The following is a 22,189-nucleotide window of genomic DNA, read 5'->3' as shown; positions in this document are numbered from 1 at the left end:
ACTTCAGGGAACTACAAAAAAATAAGGCATAAAATTAAATAAAATTTGTAAAACAATTAATAAACAAATGACAAGTTTGACAAGGAAATACAAATGATAAAAAATAGAATTCCTAGCAATAAAGAATACAATAATTAAACCAAAAACCTCAAGAGAAAGCTTTGACAACAGACTTGATCAAGCAGAAGAAAAAAACAGTGAGCTTGAAAACAGGACATTTGAAATTACCCCACAAAGGAGCAAAAATTTAAAAGAGAACTAAAAAGAATGAAGAAGGCCTTTGGGAATTATAAGTCATCATTAAGTGAACTAACCTTCATGTAATACAAATTTCTGATGGAGAAGAAAAAGAAAAAAGCCTAGAAAGCATGTTTAAGTAAATCATGGCTAAATATTGTTTGAATATTCAAACTCTAGGGAAAAACAACAACATATAGGTACAGGAAGCTCAGAAGTTACTGATCAAATTCAATTCAAAGAGGAGTTCACTACGACATATCATAATCAAATTATCAAAAATCAGTAACAAAAGAATACTGAAAGCAGCAAGAGATAAGAAGGAGATCACATTCAAGTGAGCCCCAATATGAGGGGTCTTTAGAAAGTTCATGGAAAGATCACATTATCTTTTAATTTTATATTTCCACAAACTTTTTGAAGTACCCTTGTTCAGCTTTCAGTGGAATTTTCAGCATAAACCCTACAGGCCAGGAGAGAGTGTGGTGACATATTCAAAGTGATTAAGGAAACAAACTGCCAACTAAGAATACATTATCTGAGCAAAGCTGTACTTCAAAAATGAGGGAAAAATAAAACTTTTCCCAGACAAGTGCTAAGAAAGTTTATCATCACTAGGACTGCTTTACAAGAATTGCTAAAGGCAATTCTTTAAGCTGAAACAAAAGGCAGCAAATTAATAACAAAAACCATATGAATGTAAAAACTCAATGGTACAAGTAAAACATAGTCATATTCAGAATTCTCTATTACTGTAAGGATGGTGTGTGAAGCAATTTCATCCCTACTAGAATAGTTGAAAAGCAAAACTATTTTTAAAAAACTATAGCTACAATAAATTTTTAAGGGATACAAATTACAAAACAAATGTAAATTTTCACATCAAAATCATAAAAGTTAAGGGAAGGATTTGAAACTGTGAAATTTTTGTATTTGATTAAAGGCAAGTTGTTCTCAGCTTAAAATAGCCTGTTTTACAGATATGATATTTTATGAAAACCTTGTGGTAACTACAAAGCAAAAACCTATAGTAGTTGCATAACATATATAAGAAAATAATTAAATGCAAACAACCACAGAAAACCATCAAACCACATGGAAAGACAGCAAGAAAAAAATAAAGAAACAGAGGTTCTATAAAACAATTGGGAAAAAAACGGCTATTTTTTTTTCTTACTTATCAATAATTACCGTGAATTAAATTCAGCAATAAAAATACATAGAGTGGCTGAATAAAAAAAATTTTTTTAACGATTCAACATTATTTTATCTACAAAAGACTCACTTTACTAGTAAGACACGCCTAGACCGAAAGTGAAGAGATGGAAACAAATATATATATTCCACACAAATGGAAACTAAAAGAGATAAAAGTAGTTATATCAGGCAAAATAGACTTTAAGTCAAAAATTATAAAAAGAGACAAAGAATGTTATTGCATAATGGAAAATGGGCTAATTCACCAAGAACACATAACAATTGTAAATATATATGCACCCAACACTGAAGCACCTAAATACACTATAATACTAAGAGTCTTACCCCACTTCAACAATGGACATTTCATCTAGACAGAAAATTAATAAAGAAACATTGGACTTAAATTACACTTCATACCAAATGAATCTATCAGACATATACAGAACATTCCATCCAACAGCTACAGAATACACATTCTTCTCAAGTGTGCACAAATCATTCTCTAGGATAGATCATAGGTCAGGCCACAAAACAAATCTTAACAAGTTTAAGAAAATTAAAATCGTATCAAGTATTTTTGGGGTCACAGTGGCATAAAACTAGAAATCAATAACAGAATACATCTTAAAATGTGATAATTAAACAACATGCTTCTAAGCAACCAATGGGTCACAGAAGAAATCAAAAAGAAAATTAACAAGTACTTCAATACAGATGAAAATGGAAACACAACATATCATAACTTATGGAATGCAGTCAAAGCAGGCCTGAGAAGAAATTTATAGTAATAAATGTCTATATCAAAAATGAAGAAAGATTTCAAATAAACAACTTAACATTAAACCAAAAGGAACAAGAACCAACTCAATGAAAAGTTAGCAGAAGAAAGGAAATAACAAAGATCAGAGCAAAAATGAATAAAAGAGAGACTAGAAAACTATACAAAAAGATGAACAAAACTAAGAGTTGGGGTTTTTTAAAGATAAATAAAATTGACAAACCCTTATCTAGACTAACTAGGGAAAAAAGAGAGACTACTCAGATAAATAAGATTAGAAATGGAAGATGAGACATTATAACTGATACCACTGAAATACGAAGGATCATAAGAAACTAGTATGAATAATTAGATACCAACAAAATGGATAACCTAGATGAAATGGATAAATTCCTAAACACATACAGCCTACCAAAAGTGACTTATGAAGAAACAGAAAATCTAAACAAACCAATAATGAGTAAGGAGATTAAAACAGTAATGAAAATTATCTGATCGAAGAAAAGATCAGGACTGCATAACTTCACTGTTGAATTCTATCGAACATTTTAAAAAGAATGAATACCAAATCTTTTCAAACTCTTTAAAAAAAATTAAAGTAGAAGAAATACTTCCAAACTCATTTTACAAGGCTAGCATTGTTATCCTGTTACCAAAGTCATAAAAAGATCCTACAAAAAAAGAAAATTATAGGCCAACATCCCTGATAAACATAGATGAAAAATCCTCAACAAAATATTAGCAAACCAAATTCAAGAACACACTAAAAGGATCTTTCATCATGTTCATGTGGGATTTATCCCTGTGATGCAAGGATGGTTCAACACACACAAATCAATAAAGGTAACACACCATATTAACAAAATAGAGGATAAAAATCATATACTTATCTCAATAGAAACCATATGTTCATCTCAACAGAGGTGCAAAAAGCATTTGACAAAATTCGACAGCCTTTTGTGATTAAAACCTCTCAACAAATTGGCTATAGAAGAAATGCACTGCAACACAATAAAGGCCATATATGACAAACTTGTAGCTAGCATCATTCTCAGTGGTGAAAAGCTAAGAGTTTTCCCTCTAAGATAAGAGACAAGAAAAGGATGCCCACTCTCACCACTTCTTTTCAATAGAGTCCTGGTCAGAGCAATTAGGCAAGAGAAAAAAATAAAAGCCATCCAAATAGGAAGGGAAGAAGTAAAGTTGCTTCTATTTACTGATGACCATTATCTTGTATATGAAAATCATAAAGAGTCCAGAAAAGAACCCTTACAACTGAGAAACAATCTCAGTAAAATTACAGGATACAAAATCAACACACAAAAATTAGTAATGTTCTATATACTAATAAAGTACCCCAAAACAAAAACAAGAAAACAATCTCATTTACAATAGCAAGAAAAAAATTAAATACTTAGGTGTACATTTAACCTAAGAGATTGTATTGGTCCATTTCTATTGCTTATAACAAAATACATGGAACTGGGTAATTTGTAAGAAAATGAAAAATTCACTGTTTACAATTTCTGAGGCTGGGAAGTCCAAAGTCCAGGGAACATATCTGGTGAAGACCTCGGTGGTGGGAACAGTGGTGCATGGGTCTCACATGCAAGATGGCAGAGCACAGAGAGAGACTGTCATGTGCTCTCCTTTTAAAGCCCTCAGATCTATGTCCCTGACCACCATTATTAATCCATTCACTACAGTATGGTCCTGTAATCTAATCACCTCTTGAAGTCCCCACCTTTCAGCTACCATAAGATTTCCCATCCTCTTTACATTGTCAAAATGGGGACTAAGCTTTGGGGGGTCAACAATCCACACCAGAAGTAAAAGACCTGCATAGTGAAAACTATTAATCACTGATGAATAAAAGTGAAGAAAAGAAATAAATGAAAAGATAGTGTTCATAATTTGGAATAATCAATATTGTGAAAATGTCCATGCTACACTAAGCAATCTACAGATTCAATGCAATCCTTATCAAAATTCCATTGTCGTTTTTCATGAAAATAGAAAAATACAATTCTTAAATTCATATATAACCACAAAAGACCCGAATAGCCAAAACCATCTTGAACAAAAAAAAAACAAATCTGAAAGCATCATACTCCATGATTTCAAAACACATTATAAAGCAATAGTAATCAAAATAGCATGATACTGGCACAGAAAAAAGAGACACATCAACCAGTGGAGCAGGAGAGAAATCCCAGAAATAAAAGGCAACATTTATGGTCAACTGATCATTGACAAAAGTGTTAAGAACACACAATGGGGAAAGGTAGCCTCTTCAATAAATGGTATTGGAAAAGCTGTATATCCACATTCAGAAGAATAATATTAGACTGTATCTAAAACCATATACAAAAGTCAACTCAAAATTATTTAAAGATATAAACATAAGACCTGAAACTGTAAAATTAGTAGAAGAAAATCTAAAGGCAAAGCTTCATGATATCAGTCTTGGCACTGATTTTTTGAATGAGACCCCAAAAGCACAGGCAACAAAAGCAAAAATAGACAAACGGGATTGCATCAAACTAAAAAACTCATGCACAGCAAAGGAAAAAAATAACAAAGTAATGAGGCCACACTTAGAATAGGAGAAAATATTTGTGAGCCATGCATCTGATAAGAGGTTAATATCCAAAATATATGAGAAACTCAAATAATTCAATAGAAAGATAATAAATAACCTGAGCAAAGACATTTCTCAAAAGAAGACATACAACTGGCCAACAGGTACATAAAAAATATGCTCGGCATCACTAATCATTAGAGAAATGCAAATTATAACCACAATGAGATAATACATCACACCTGTCAGAATAACTTTTATCAAAAAGATGAAAGGTAAGTATTGGAGAGGATGCAGAGAAAAGGGTGAGAAGTAAATTAGTACAGCCATTATGGAAAACTGTATGGAGTTTCCTCAAAAAACTAAAAATAGAACTACCCTACAATCCAGTAATTTCACTACTGGGTATATATCTAAAGGAACTGAAATCAATATGTTGAAGTGATATCTGCACTCCCATGTAGCATTATTCATGATAGCCAAGATATAGAAACAACTGAAGTCTTCATCAACAAAAGAATGACTTAAGAAAATGTGTATATATACACAATAGCCTAGTACTCAACCTTAAAAAGGGAGGAAATCCTGTCATTTGTGACATGGATGAATGTGGAGGACATTATGCTAAGTGAAATAAACCAGGCTCAGAAAGACAAATAGCACATGATCTCACTTACATGTGGAATCTAATAAAGTTGAACTCATAGAAATAGAGTAGAATGATGGTTACCAGAGGTGGGGGGGTGGGTAGAGGAGAGAAAGGCAACGGGGAGTTGTCAATCAGAAGGTACAATGTTTCAGATAAACAGAAGAAACAGGTTTTGAGATCCATTGCACAGCAGGGTGACTATAGCCAATAATAATGTATTGTATATTTCAATATAACTAAAAGAGTAAATTTCAAATGTCTAACTATGAAAAATGACAGGTAACTGAGGTGATAGACATGTGAATTAGCTTGGTTTAATCATGCCACATTGTATGCATACATCAAAACAATACATCATATCTCATAAATGTATACAATTATGATTTGTCAATCAAAAATAATAATACATTTTTTTAAAAAAATAAAGGAATAAGTATTTTGTAATTTGTTATTTCTTGGGCATTGTTTTCCCAGCTTTACTGCTAAGAATGCCACGAGCCTGTAAACTATTGCAAAGATATCTCAACTTCATTTTTCTTGGTTTGTGGTGGTCAATTTACCTATGAACTTAACTGGGATAAGGGATGCCCAGACAGCTAGTAAAACATTTCTGGGTGTGCTGTGAGGGTGTTTCTAGATTAATTCTAGAACCCATCAAAGGCTTGAATAGAACAAAAAGGAAGAGGAAGGATATTTTGTTCTCTCTTTTAAAGCTAGGACATCCATCTTCTCCTCCTCTGGGACATCAGAGCTCCTGGCTCTTGGGCTTCAGACTGCAAGACTTACACTAGTGCCCCCTGCCCCATCCCTGGTTCTCAGGCCTTGGAATTACACCACCAGCTCCCTGCATTCCAGCTTGCAGATGGCAGATGGTGGGACTTTTCAAGCTTCATAATTGTGTGAGCCAATTCCCATAATAAATCTCATCATGCATGTGTGTCTGTGTGTGTGCATCCTAGTGGTTCTGTTTCTCTGAAAAAGAATGGCTAATACATGATTTACCAAATACAAGATAAAATAATGTTATCATAAAATATGTTGGTCTATATTCTAGTACAGACTAATTTAAGGGATGTAAAAAGCACTTAATTGGCCTGGAATCTCACTCCCTCCAAAATTAATGTGCCAGATGAATGATAGAAATTTTTATATTAAAAAGCCATATTCTTTGTACACTCTCACTAGCAATAAAGTGTGATGGCTACAACTGCCTGAGTTTGAATCCTGGCTCAGCCACTTAACTAGCTATAAAACCTTTCCCAATTTCCTTAGCCTTTCTGTTGCTCTTCTGTAAAGTGGGAATAATAATACTAGGGAGTTGTGAGGTTAAATTATGCAAAGTGCTTAGAATAGTGTCAGTAGGTATACAATGAATGTTAGCTATTATATTATTAAAAGTCCTTTTTCTGTATTCCATGACACTTATTTTAAAAGTTAATTTAGGTAATATGCACGAAAATACCAAATCATAACATTCCACATAATATTATAACTGTATTAGAAAAAAATTAATATCAAAGAACATTTATATGCCCATGATATCCCTGATAATATTGCCATATTAGTTATCTATAGCATTCACTCATTCACTCACTCATTCATTCGTTCATTGAACAAACATTCTATGAGAATAAACTTTATGTTTTCAGCCAGGTCCTGTGCTTGGTGCTGAAGTTAAGAAGATACGGCTCTTTCTCTAAAGGAGCTCCTGGAATAGAGCATAAATATCTTGATTTTACTACTGAAGTATTATTATATGAGTTTAATATCAAATATGGGGTTTCCTTTCTCTTGAAAGCAAAGTAATATTCTCATTTTTGTCTTAGGGAGCACAGGTTTTCAGTTTGAGGCTCATAAATCCGTTGCTGACCTGTAACTTATAAAGGAATGGGAATAGGTTGGCAGAGAAGAAGGTGGAATTATAAAATCATTTGTCAAGCTGATGTTATTGTGTTTTAAAATTTTACATGATAAAACCATGTTGAGTGTGGCACACCCAATGTACTGAAATTGCAGAGAAGTTCTATAAAAAGTAGCATGTTTTGTTCACAAACAAACAAAAAAAGTTTCATCTCTATCTTTATTTCAGAGATCTTGATTGGCTTTACTAAAGGTAAGATCTCTGGCCAAAATGCTAATTGACAGCCAGTTGAGCTTGCCTTGAACTTGAGGAAACACCCTGACTGTTGGTGGTGGGCCATGTATAGACTAAAGATAAAGGGAAAGAGTTGGGGGGTAAGTCAGGAAGCACTTCAGCAGAATTTTAAATACAGCTGTTTCAGAATAGGATCTAACAGGTTACTAGAATGTACAAATCTACTGAAGATTATTCGGTTCTCCTATTTTGTCTTTTCCTACATGTAGTTTTACAAGCACACAGAAACCGATACTCCACATGATGACAATACACATTCCCCTTCTGTGCAATTTCATGTAGCAGCGGAGTGGCTTCCTATTGTGGCACGTCCTGTTAGGTTCGTCGACTTCCATAAGAACACATGAACCAACCATATCCTATGGCTTTTTTGAGTATTAAAGACAATGTAACCGTTTTTAATCAGAAACAAACAATCTGTGCTTCTAATTCATATTCAATAATTTCACTTCTAACCTGCTGACAACCTTTTTGGACTAAATTTTCAGTTCTAGAAAAATATATTCAAGGAGATTTTTGAAGAATAATCAGCACATCCAATCTCTAGATATATATGAAATGTTATACTTGGACCATGCCTGACCACCAGGGATACATGCTTGGACCATCCTGTTTTTCCTGATTTTAGAATTAATTGCTTTACTTATTCACAGGTTGGTGTTATGCTGGGGTACCACACATTTTTTTTATTAATGATATAAATTTCTTCAGTGACCCCAGCTGCCTAATTATCAGCTCCTACTATTGAAAAGGAAGGAAAAAAGGATGGAGGCTATTTTATCTTATAATAATAACTAAAAATATTGTTAATCACAGCCAAAACAAAGATGGTATGTAAAATAAAGCTAATGACAAAAGTAACAATTAATAACATCGTTTTTGTTCTGCAAATAAAACAAAAACTTTTCACTTAGAGGTGCTTATAAAATGTGACCTGACACTACCTAAATAGACAATTGTGACTCTTAGATAAAGATTTTCAGACTAAAGGTAATGTTAACAAAACGTGTGTATTTATTCTACCGGGTAGCCTGCTTCTCTTTGAATTCCGGTCAGCTTTGGCAAGAAAGCCTTCATCTGAATGTCTCCTGAAATATACTGGGAAGTTCAAAAGTTATGCCAAGTAGCTAATGAGGAATTTAAAAATAAGTAAACAAATAATAAATAAGTTAAAAGGAGGTTAAACATGAAAAACTTGGTTCCAAAAATTAGACTGTAAAATTGTCTTGTATAGACTTAACCAGGTGTTAAAATGTTAATTTAAAACTTCCATGATTTTGTGAGCCTTTTAATTTGCAAAATGATATTTCTACTCTATAGAGCCACCTTTCACATTTATAGTAATGTAGCACTTTTCCTGTCTACCTCACACAAAGCACAGAATGTGACAGAGACTCGCAAACTATAAAGCACAACAGTGTCATTATCGTTTCTCTTGAATTAAGATGTAGAAAATTACTCTTGTTTTTTTTTCTTTCATGAAATAATGTTTGTGTTTTTGCTCTCTTTCGCTTTATATTTATCCATTATATTTTAATTTATATTTGTATTTATGTTTAATGCAATGTTTAAGGGATGACACATGAGCTACCACATTAAGCAAAAAAAAAAAAGAAATAGAAATTTAGCTCATGTAAATTTCTCAAGTCATTTTTAAAAATCAATTTTTCCTCCAAAATGCTTCCTATACTCACTACAGAGTAGAATACAAGTTCCTGGCTTGCAGAAAATATACTGGTTAATCTGTTAAAGTAGTCTATGAAATCCATCTATAATTTATGGAGATTTTATTGTGGATATTGCATTTTTACATTTTCTGTCATATTCAGAAACCAGATTTCAGCCTTAACTGTCCCTTATTTCACAAGGCTAGATTTAATTCGTGCTCATTGCCAAATGCTAGGCAATTATAAAGAATTTGGAAAAGTAGGGTTAGTTGCCAGTACACACTGGTTTGCTTTCCAGAATGTTTCCCTGGAATAATATACTTGTTTCTGGCTAGCATATTTTTTCCACCACTATCCTAAATGCTATATTTTATTTTTTAAATCGAGACAAAGCCTTAAAAAAATACACATGAATCACTAAAATAATAATAATAATAATAATAATGCAAAACTCCTTAAAGCGTGCTTCCTAATTGAATAAGCTAAACGTATGGATTGTTTATAATTAAAATTCATAGGAAAATCTAGTTATCTGCAACTGATTGGTAACAGGTACATAGCATACAGTAAATATTAGGAAATGTCCAGGAAAATCACTTCCTCCTGTTAGCTAAAATATAAAACAAAAGTATTTTATTTCTAATTCAATACTTATTTGAAAAACAATGTATTATTGTTTCCCTGGATTTCCTCTGTGACTAAATTTCTAAAAACTATGCACTTAATTGATTAGTTGTATTCTTTACTGGATAATTTTCAAACTTAAGTCATTTCATAATATCATTTCTACAAGCTTTCCAATGACAATGGGATATAAAAAGTTAGCACAAATATACCTTTATATACTTAGGCAACTAGATTGCCCAATGATAACAATAAAAATATTTCATCATTTGCATGACCCTTGAAATGTGATCCTCTCACCTGACTCAAAGAGCACTGCCTCCCCACGACCCCTCCTATCCACCCCTGCTCTTGGCTTCCTGCCACCTAATCTCATCATGCCCTGAGATGCCCCGCTGCCTCAGTTACCTTAGGATACAGCATCTTTCCAGGATGGTTGCAGAACCAGCTTATCCCATGTGGGCTGACTTGTGTGGACTAAAAAGTGGCCGTATTAATGACCAGATCTATGTAGGGTGCATAGATCCTACCTTTGTCATGAGACCTCAGTCAATTGCAAAGTTCTCCTCCTCCAAGTACTTCTGGAAATCTGCAAGGTGTGACTTACATCAGCTCACTTAGTCCTGGCTCAAACTCCCTATTGCTTCAGGTGTGATTAGATCACTGCTGACATCACTATCACCTCTGCTAACCAAGAGGGATATTCCCATCAGTTCCATATCAGGTCCTGGGAAGTAAGTGAAGCCAGTCCCACTGGGCTCTGTTACATTTCCTGCCCTGCCCCCACACACATACGACCCTATACCCAGACACACATCCAAGTGCACACACACATGGACACAGCCCCCCAAACAATGCTCTTGCAAAGGGAGAAGGCAAACTCTTCATCCACTGAGTATTCTACTCTGTCTGGAGGGAAAAATAAGGTCCCACAGCAGATGTTCTTGCCCCAAATTTCACAAAGTTTACTGAGTGCTGTTTCCCTACACATACGAATTATTTTCTTGCATCTTCCCACCTGCCCCACCCCCCACCCCCAAGATGCATATCAACTGTCAGGATCTCTAGGTCTGATGAGTTTTCAAATAGTAATCTGTGTACCACACAACTTCTAACCCAGACCACCCAGCAACCTCTCGGTAAAGGGTCCCATCTTATTTTACAATCTGGATTGTAAAAACAAGGCCCTGTAATGTTAGGACTCCAGTCGCCATACAAATCAGTGGTTATAGACAAATAGTTTAAGAGAAGTGACCCACCCAACAGCATTCACTCCAGCTGGCACCTCCCTCCTCTCCCTCCAGGATCACCATCTAAACACCTTGCCTTTAATAATTATCAGTTCACCATCATAATAGCAATAAAAAGTAAGAAGAGGTAGCAGTCTCAACAAGTATATAAAATTTGTCACAAGAAAAGGAAAACGCTAACTGTGGGGCACTTGGATACATCTCTTTAATCTCCACTACAAACACGAGAGGCTGTAACTATATAACCCTATTTTACACAGAGATTTAAGTTTATATAATATGGGAATCCAGGATGAAAGCTATATGCTTTAATATCAAATCTGAAGTTCTTTCTCGCCTGTAATGCCCGTATGTTCTCAGGGAACTTGCGCACAAAATAAACATAAGGGCATTATCAAGCACTAGCCTGAGAATCGGTGCTGTGGTGCCTCCCGACATTTAACTAGCACCTACTTTGTGCTAGATTCTTTATCAATGACTCATCTCATCCTCCAAACAATGCAGTGAAGTAGATCTACTTCTCCTTGAATCACAGATGAGGAAACCGAGGTCAGGGAAGTTAAGTGACTTATCAATGATCCAAAATCAGGGCTCAAGGAGAGCTCTGACTCCAAGGCTCAGCCTCTTTCTCCCATACAGATTTGCCCGTGTGTTCACAAATAGCACATGATCTCTCTCACCGTTACTTAGGCAGTCAGTTTAGGCTTTATTTTACATAATGTAAGACACGTAGATTAGAAGAGGAAATTGAAAAGATCATCAGTTTCATTGCTGGAAGGGCATAGGGGTCACATTTGTGAAACACTCAAATTCTCACGAATATATTTACTCTTTCCTGATAGGAACACGTGGTAAAAATGCGGGCTTAAGCTCTACTCCTGGTGGGCTCCTAGACTCTAAGCTGGCTCTTGTGTGACAGCCTCATAACAGCATAGCAGGTCAGAGTTCTGTTCCTCAGCTTACCTTTTACTGAATGGTGTAAAAAATATCAGCCACATATCCTTAAGCTATCCACATACCCATTCTTGAAAGCATGGGCTAAACCGAAACACATACAATGGCACTATGTGGCACACACACACACACACACACACACACACACACACACGGAAACATTGAGCTGTTAATGTATTAACGTATCAGAACATATATCTGAAAAATAATTGTCTTTAAAAAGCGTTACATGCAAAGGCAGAATCATGCATCGTTTTTCACCTCTGCCCTCTGAGAGCCCTGTCTTCATGAAGGTGTGAGGCACTGTTCACGCACCGTGAGGAGGTGAGGCCTCACCCATGGGACCCCCTACCGCAGGAGCTATTAGTTGCCTGTTGCTGCCATAAAAATTTACATCAAACCTGGTGGCTTAACACAACAAAAATTGGTTGTCTCACGATTTTGGTGGCCATAGGTCTGAAACTGAAATCAAGGTGTTGTCCTGAGACTCTAGAGGAGAATTCAGTCCATGCCTTTCTCCCAACTTCTGGTGACTGTGGCAGTCCTTGGCGTGCCTTAGCTTGAAGCTGCATCACTCCAGTCTTTGCCTCCGTCTTCACATGACCTTCCCCTCTGTGTGTGTCTGTGTCTCAAATCTCTCTCTTCTTTCTCTTAAAAGGACACCATTCATTGGATTGAAGGCCCACCCTAGGTCCAAGATTATCTCACCTATGGATTCTTAATTCTATCTGCAAAGACTCTGTTTCCAAATTAAGTCACAATCACAGGTACTGTGGGTTAGGACTTGGACATATTTTTTTGTAGAACACAATTCAACCCACTACACAAGCCATCTAAGTAGCTATGTTAGAAAAGGCTGTGCTTGCTAATTTGCGTCACTTACATGAGAAAGTTCAAAATACGTGCAACCTTAATGTGCCCAGGATATTCCAATCTAAGAAGCACAGAGGAAGAAATTAAGTGCTGTTATGGAACTTCCGTACTCCAAATTAGAGAATACCACCCCGACCCCTGACTAAGCAATTCCTCTCACTTCTGAAGTTAGAAATAGTATTTCCATTCGTGACTTGTTATGAAAGAAATCATTGAGAACAGTCTTTGTCACCTAGTGAAATTTTTTTCTTTAGCCTGAATCAGCTTACCTTTCACAAAAAATAACTCTCTCTCTCTCTCTCTCTCACACACACACACACACACACACACACACACACACACACACACACACACACACACACACACACACCCGTAGAGCTAGACATGTGGAATTCTTACATTTTTATTTCAGATAGATAACATGACTACACAGAAGAAACATGTTTCCTCTCATTAGGGCATCACAGCACATAATACCACGTTACAAAAATCAGAACAGTTACCTCTGAGGCACCAGGTAAGTTTATGCTGGTTTCACGTTTTATTATACTCATAGATACTTTATAATATGCTAGAAATGAGTGTTCTAATATAAAACTAGATAAAGTAAAACTAAATTGTGCAAGAACCAACATAGATGTTGACAAGGAATGTAACTTTTGCCTGGTAAAATGTGTATGAAAAATACGAGAAAAGGCTAAATGAAGTCATGAATCATGTGTTCTAGGAAGGGTGTGCCAGCGAGCAAAATCAGTGGACAATGAGCAGGCCTGACGTTCCACTTTTAAAGAGAGACCGTCTTACGTTTCTTGATATAGTTTTAATGCTTATCTGTTGTAATGGAGAAGCTCCAAGAAGAACTATGTCCTTCTGAGCATGTCTTTCAAACTCCTCAACGTAAGCAGGCGTGGCTTCCTCGGCCTCTTTGCAGATTTCATGACTCTTACTGGAACACATGGGTGCCTCAGAATCCAAAGTCTCTTTCTCAATGCTCTCATCTGTTTATCCCAAACAAATCACGTGGATTTCCATTTCCTTTTAATGTTGGCTGATCACACAGTGGACTAGCTACTTTTTTCTTACATGCAATAAAGTTTATTTTTTATAATCTACAATTTAGAAAATTATTTTCTGTTTGGTATACTGGCAAATCAGTAGAGGCCAGAAAAAGTTTTAAGATTAGGAAACCACCATCTTTGTTCATCCCGTAATGTTTATGAAGTAAGCAAAGCACAGCTGTGCATTAAAGACTTTTTCCCACTCACCAGGTATATTCTGGAGTGTGGATACTGTGCTTTTCCATGCGTTAATATTACATGTAGTTTATTTACACATCTTAACACTTTCTTGCTGTGTTGTTGAAACCAGCTTAGGAGATGAACAGGTTTAGGAGAAACCAAAGCTCTTTGGTTTGTTTTCCCAAGTTAGGACCCTCGAGAACAGTTCCTGAGCTCTGCACAAGAGGCACTTTATTTGGGCTACCTTGTTTATTTGCATAGAAATGCCAGCAATTATATAAATGGAATGTGTACTTCACTTCTTTATCACCTGAAAATAGTATCATCTATAAAATGTATCTATTCATCTAGCCAGATACATGCTGTAAGTGTAAAATAATCATCCCTCTTATAGACTCTAAAAAATGCTGCAAGGTGTACTGTGGAATTTTCTGCATCTCCAATGATAGAAGTTTAATAAGAACCAATGGAAGAACGCTTCTTTTGCAGGGGGAAAATGAGATAGGGTACTGGAAAGAGCCGTCGGCTACAGTGTCCAGAGGACCACTGGCCTCCTTCTTTACTTGCTGATACACTGTATTACCTCACATAAATCTTTAGACTTTCTAGGTCTCAGTTATACCCTCATGTGTAAAGTAGTTGATAAAGTGCCTGACTATTCTATAAATTTCATGGGACTTTTTTAAGCCCATAAGTGGTTTTAGAAGACCTATTAAGTGCCATTCGTAGATGCATGACTTGGGTGGTTTCAAAGGTCTGAGTTGAAAGAGCCGTCAGAATGAAAGGTATAGAAGAGCACTTCTCAATGTCTAGCACAGAAAGGTACTGAGTATATGTTTGCTGACTTAGAAATTAGACTAAACATATAGAGGCCTGACTTAAACAGGACGGTTTGCGATGCTTAGTTTTATGTGTCAGCTTGATTAAGCTGTGGTGCCCAGTGTTTGGTCAAACACCCATCTAGGTGTTGCTGTGAAGGCACTTTTTAGACGTGATTCTTATTTACAGTAGTAGACTTTGAGTAAAGGAGATTACTCTCCATAGCATGTGTGGGCCTCATCTAATCAATTGAAAGCCTCAAAAGTAAAGACTAAGATTTCAGAAGAAGAAGGAATTTGGTCTCAAGACCACATTATAGAAACCCTGCTTGAGTTTCCAGCTTGCTGGCCTGAGGAATTTGTACTCAAGGCTGCAATTTCAACTCTTGCCTGAATTTTACAACTCTTACCTTGTTCTCCAGCCTGCCAGCCTGCCCTACGGTTTTCAGATTTGCCAGCCCTCACTATCATGTGAGCCAGTTTCTCTCTCTCTCTCTCTCTCTCTCTCTCTCTCTCTACCCCCCCCACCCTCCTCTCTCTCTATATATAACCCCATATAGGGCTCTGCTTCTCTGGAAAATCCTAATATACCATTTGAATTTGAGATTCCCCAAAATGAGTATATAGCTGGCTTGAAAAATGAGTTTGCTTTGTTATAAAGGCAAAAAGAAATAAAAGGTTAGTTACACAAATTGATAGGAAAAAAGTCCAGGGAAGGTGTACCCAGGCAGGAACAAAATTTCAGAGGTTACTATTACGTAAATAGTAATATCAAAAATGGGGACTGACCTTCAGAGTTGTTATAAGGTTTAAATAAGTTAATATTTACCTTATTTAGAGCAGTGTTTAAGATTGTGCCAGACATGTAGGAAACACCCAAATGTTAAACTAGTATTAACATTTTCATCATCATCATCATTACAATTTTTATTTTTCTAGATATGTCCTTATATCTGCTCATGTAATGTTCGATGATTTAATCCTTATAACTACTCCATGTGGCAGGTGTTGTATGTCCATTTGGTAGAAACAGCAAAGAAAAGTTAATAAATGATGAAGCTTAAGCATGAATTCACTAGAAATAGTAACGGTAACTATTAGAAGACTTAATCATGATCAGCAGCTCTCTTCTTACGTACTTTAAGGAGTTATTTTAGTAAGCAAGACAAAATGATTGCTCAAGAAGAACTAAGCACACACTGCAAAAAACGTAATAGAATTATTTCCCATGAATACAAATATATGGGTATATAGCAATTTACACTTAATGATTTGGTAAAGACTGTGTATGGTTCTGGCATAAATTTATGTGTGTTAAGCTAAAAATTTGTAATTTAGCTTTAAAGGATTACCTTTAAAATCCTAGCTTAATACATATAACAATTTCTTACTTAAAGAGCCTAACATCTGCAAGTATGAATTCCCATGCTACGTAAGGTTGAGAACAAGACCTACTTACCTTCCAGCACCCTAAAACGTTTGTTTGAAAGCTAAGACACAGTCTTCAAAAAGAGTAGCATATAGGTTCATAAATTAGTAAATTGAAATATGCCATGTACCTTTGTAGAATCCTTCAATAAAGAGTCTTAAATCTTTTTGGCCACTTAGGGTTGTAAATTGGATGCAGATATAGGGAATTGGGCCATAATTACTTTTTCTCCCAACTTTAGCTACGTTTAAATGTTTGCAACCATGAAAAGAAGGCAGAGGTTGTCACGAATGGTTAAATTTAGAAAAGACAGGTTAACATTTGCAAGAAACCATGTCAATCAATTTACAAGTGAAGTTAATATAAAAGATGGAAAATAATTGGTCCCTTACCTTGGGATTGTCGTCGTCCACTCTCATCAAACAGCTTCATTAATTGATTATAGAGAATTCTATAATCACCTTTTAAGGGTGTTAAAAGAACAGATGCATGATAATTTTCACCAGCTAATATATAGATATGCAAAAGTAATTACAAAAGTGATCATTAATCATCATGGCTATTTAGTTATATTATGGGTCATAGACACAAATTCTATGCAATGTGCTGCCTTGTTCTAAAAATAACACCTTTTGTGATGATAATTTGAACAATGATTTTTAAGCATCTATTGCAGGGGCATACATAATAGGCTACGTCAATAAAAATAATTTCTTATTCAATGGATTATGATATCTATTTCTCAAGCATTATTTCAGAACAAGCCATTACGTTTTGTAAAATCATACAATAGAATATATATTTGATCAAAATGAGTGTTTTTCATTAGCTATTCTCTAAATATCATATATCTTACTATGTATATGTAAGAAACAACAAAGTTAGGAGGGCTTTTTTATATATGCTATTGCAATATAATATCAAATTAATTTAAAACAACAAGACAATGTTGTTATCTTCCCCCACCAAAAAAACAAACAAACAAAAAAAAACCCAAATCATAAAAATATGGTTCTGGAAGAGAGTTTGAAGGTCATCTAGGTGGATCTCCTGCCACTAGATAGAACTAAATATAAATGATGCAAGTTGGATGACTACCCCAGTCTTAGAATTAAAGCAAACGTACCTTAAACATGTTCCCCTTCCCACAGGCAGCAACTAAACTAACCGTCGTTGCATTTTTACTGTGCTGGTTTTAATATGTTGTATTTCTATTACTTGACACTTTGCTACCCATGGGTCAGCCAATTGTGAAGTTGATAGTTAATTCTGCAACTCACATCTGAAACTCCAACAATTATTTTAGAAGAGCCTCTGGGGTCCTCATTCTCCAAGTTAAATTTCTGAAAATTCTTGGTCTCCCTCTTCAGTCCATACCTAAGATCGCCTGAATATAAGAATTGGAAAAAATCCAGTGTGGTCTATACTCATGGACTTGGAATGACTACACAGGAAAGTGTAGGCCGCTGGGGCAGATGGAATGTTTGAGAGCGAGACCTAAAAATGTCTATGAAGTTAGTAGCTTCTGCTCATTGGGGATGACTTTTTCAAGTATCAGTTGACTTGTAAATGTTTTTTCCTTCCAAGGACCAGCACGGACTTCCCACCACCCCAACACTCAGGGAAAGGGGAGAAGGGCCATTCCTGGAAGACATTTTGCAGATTATGCATTAGGAAAGCAGTAACCTTTATTCCAGCATTGCCTGGACCTTTATAACTTTTAGTGAGACAGCTACCAAACTTATAAAGCTTATATATGTCTCATAAAAGACTCTCATTGGGAAGTTAACACTGAACAATAGCAGATGCACAGATGGGGAATTTTCTACAGATGTAGTAAAAGTCCCAATGGGATCAACAAATCCCAGTGTCACCTCTTACTAGATATCTAAACTGTGGCAGTTTGTTAGAGTCCCTGAGCTTTAATCCCCTTGCCAAAAAAATGGGATGTGGTTGTGAGGGTTAGCAAGGTAACATGCATAATGCACCTAGCTTCATGCCCTATGCACTGCAGACACTTGGCAAGGGTGGCCACCCCTGTGTATCTGCTTGCTGGCTGTTGACTACTTAGTAATCGTATGAACTGTCTACGTTTTCAATAGTTTGCCATCTGTCATTCAGAACTAATATTTTTGTTTTCAATGTAAAGTGATGAGTTATAAGCTTTTCAGGGATTGTGTGAGAGGAACTTGTATGAGACGGACCTAACCGATAATTGCTGCAGAGGTTCTGGTTCATCGAGTAGGCAGACCTGGTGAGCAGTCCCCCTCAAAGATTCCCCAACAGACTCATTCCTGGAGAGTCAAGCAGGTTGCATAACACAGAAACTGAAGGCGAGAGAACGTCCCCTTCTAATTCAAATTCCAAAAATTTGAATTAACCTGCTTCCTTTCCCCTTTAGGACTTCTCCTCAAAGAGAAGAGTGAAGGAAGTCAACAGGTCAAACACAACTTCTGAAGGGGGAAAAAAAGAAACAGACTGTGCCAAAGACAGTCAGGAGTCTAAATTTCTCACCATCCTTGCCAGATTTTTGTGATTCAGGAAAGAGACTACATCTCTCTAAGCTTATTTCTTCATCTTCAAATGGGAATCATAATGTCTACTTTGGAGGGTTTTGTGTTGGTTGTTCAGTTACTGTAGGCAACCCAACATACTCCTTGAGCACCCAGTGGGTAATAAGAACTAATACTTACAGAGGGCTGGTTATGTGTCAGAGACCATGCTTAGCACTTTAAATTCATTGACTCATTTATTCATTAATTCAACAAACATTTTTTGAGTACCTGCTCTATGCCAACTGCTGTTGTAGGCTCTAAGAATTCATGGATGAATAAGGTAGACATGATCTGTGCTCACTTTGTGTCCAGTATGGTCTTATTGGGAAGAAATACTTTTCACAAATAGTGGCAGTAATAAATAGTTTGCTGACCATTGTGATGAGCTCTATAAAGGAATTGTACAGAGGAAATCAGCGAGGTTGGTCAAGGGAGTTGAGAATTGACATTTAAGCTGAACCTTGAGAAGAGAGGACATTGGCCAGGTGAAGAAGAAAACAGTTGAATCAGCACCTGTGAAAGTCTGGTGTCCAGAAGAAGGGAAGAAGCTCCACTCTTACAAGGAACAAAAAGAAGTCCAGCATAGCTGCAGCACAGTGAGCACGTGGAAGCAACTTGACATAAGCTGGAAAGTAAATTGGTCTTTGCCCTGAAAGTAATAGGCAGCAAGGCTTTCACAAGGGAGGGGCAAGATGTGATTGGATTTTGTAGACAATCATTCTGGATGGTGTGTGGAGAATGGGTTGAAGGAGGGCAGGAGCACATGAAGATAAAAGCATTCAGCAATTCCAGGGAGGAGCTGAAGTTCACTTGGGATTGAGTGTGGGCAGCGGAGGTGCTGGGAGGCAAAGTACATGAGATTTAATAGATCTTGTTATTTCCATGTCAGCAAATAAATATTTAGTGTCCTCTATGAGCCAAGCACTGTGCCAGGTCATAAGGGTATTTAAAGTCTAGTGAAGACAAAAGCCACTAAAGAAATAGTTACAACAAATATATAGCTAATAACTAGGATGCATGCCAAAGAAAAGGGGAAAAAATAGGTGATAAGAGAAAGCAGCAGAATAAAAGTTTGTTGATTAGGAAGAACACATTTAGTACATGAAATCAGCAGGCCCTCACCACTCTATATAGCATTATTATGAATGAATTATTATTAAATGCAACCTGTAATGGTTAATTTTATGTGTCAACTTAGCTAGGCTATGGTGCCCCATTGTTTGGTCAAATACCAGTCCAGATATTGCCGTGAAGGTATTTTTTTGTAGATGTTATTAACATTTAAAATAGTATCCATTGAGTAAAGGTTAGCATTTAAGTCAGTAGACTTTGAGTAAAGCAGATGACCCTCCATAATGTCAGTGGGCCTCATCCAGTCAGTTGAAGGCCGTAAGAGAAAAGACTGCAAATTCCCAGAGAAGAAGGAATTTTTCTGAACACTGCAACATAGAAATTATGCCTTGTTTTCCAGTGTGCTGCCCTGCAGAATTCAGACTCAAGAGTGCATCCCTGATTCTTACCTGAATTCCATATCAGCTCTTATTTGAACTTCCAGGCTGCGCTACAAACACTTGCCAGCACCCACAATTGAGTAAGCTGATTCCTTAAAGTCTCTCTCTCCCTTCTTCTCTCTCTCATACACATATGTATGTATTATATAACATGTGTATATATATATATATATATCATATACTGATATATATGTATTATATAATATGTATGCATGTTAGAGATAGAGATAGAGATCCTATTGGTTCTGCCTCTGGAGAACATTGACTGATCCACAAGGTAATATTACCTATATCAGGGCACATGCAACTTTATAAAATAATAAAATGCTGCATGTCTACTACATAGCAGCACTCAAATCCATATGCTATATCAAATAAAAAGTATCTACTAGTAAGCACTTATCAAAGCAAGTATTTATAATTTTTACAATTTCTGCTATATAAAAATTGACATCAATTACTTTTCCAGAATTTAGTATAAAAAAATAGTATAGTTGATTCTGTACTCCATAAATATGTATACTCAATTATGTTTCAATTCAAAAAATAAAATAAAATAAAATAGCGATGATGGTGGTGGTGTTGGTGGTGCGTTGCTCACACTGAAGAAGAGTGTAATTTCTATTAAACACTGGAAGTTACCTACGTATGCTATTTTCCTTTATACCTTGATTTCCAAGAAGCTCAAAATAAAAATGAGTGCTTACTTAGAGTAAAATATCGTCCTTTGTTTCTTGTACATTTTCTTCTCCCTTTTTGTAGCTGTTCTCAAATTCCCCTTTCATATTTATTTGTACTTTTCTCTAGTCACATGCATTTATATTTCTATTGTAAGCTGCCCCAAATTACTTTGGAAGCAAGTTGAGTATAAATTATAAACAAATAAATATGAAAACAAAGCTGAACCAAAGTGAAGAAAGAGGGGGTAAGCAGACCTTTGGGGTGTTCCTCAAATCCTGCCACACAAAATGCACCTTTGCCTCAGGCTGTCACTCATCGGGTCCCATCACATCAGCACTGCTGTTGTGACCCTGCGTGGTCTTCAGGCCTGTGCCGTAGAGGATATGGACAGATGCCATATGCTAATTAGCACTATCTGACCCCCTAAATGGAGTAACTGCGAAGGTCTGAACACCAAGCAAAAGGAAAAGACATCATGAATTGCAGACTCAAATTATAATATACATATAATATTTCAGGAAGTAGAACCCTTTAAATAGATGTTCAAAAGAATAATGTCCACTGATGAAATTGGCAGTTCAATCTAAAGCCAATGCATCATGGTAGTAGCTCATGGAAAGTCAGATTATGATCCTGAGGAAGTTAACACATCACAGAACATTCTTGTAGGAAAACCATTATTTTTTTTTCCCCAAAAAAATATTTTCAAATATCGATGTAAAATCATTACATTTGACGCATAACGGAATGCTGGAGGATACAGTTTGTCTTACAATAATACCAGTTTAATCTCACAGGTGTAACATTTGGTCACATCAAATTTACGAGCTAATACAAAAGTGCAGAGTCATTTGTCATTCATTAGTTTTTGGACAATATGAATCCCATACTAATTATTCATGAAAAGCTAAGTTCTGAAGATATAGCAATGAATGAACAGGATGCATTGAGTCCCTTCCCATGTGGAGTTTCCATTCAATTCTCTCTTC

General features: G+C 35.9%; 1 protein-coding gene across 1 annotated transcript in view; it reads right to left on the bottom strand.

The window, feature by feature from the left end:
- The window catches only part of LOC134378885 (uncharacterized), a 311,104-nt gene that overhangs the window by 265,553 nt on the left and 23,362 nt on the right, over nt 1–22,189 (bottom strand). The window contains 2 exon segments of the mRNA XM_063098198.1: nt 13,773–13,966; nt 16,846–16,914. Coding sequence (XP_062954268.1) covers nt 13,773–13,966; nt 16,846–16,914 — 263 coding nt within the window.

The sequence above is a fragment of the Cynocephalus volans genome, chromosome 5, assembly GCF_027409185.1.
Source record: "Cynocephalus volans isolate mCynVol1 chromosome 5, mCynVol1.pri, whole genome shotgun sequence".
NCBI lineage: Eukaryota > Metazoa > Chordata > Mammalia > Dermoptera > Cynocephalidae > Cynocephalus > Cynocephalus volans.
Note: the sequence above shows the minus strand (reverse complement) of the source record. Positions and strands in the feature narration are given on the sequence as shown.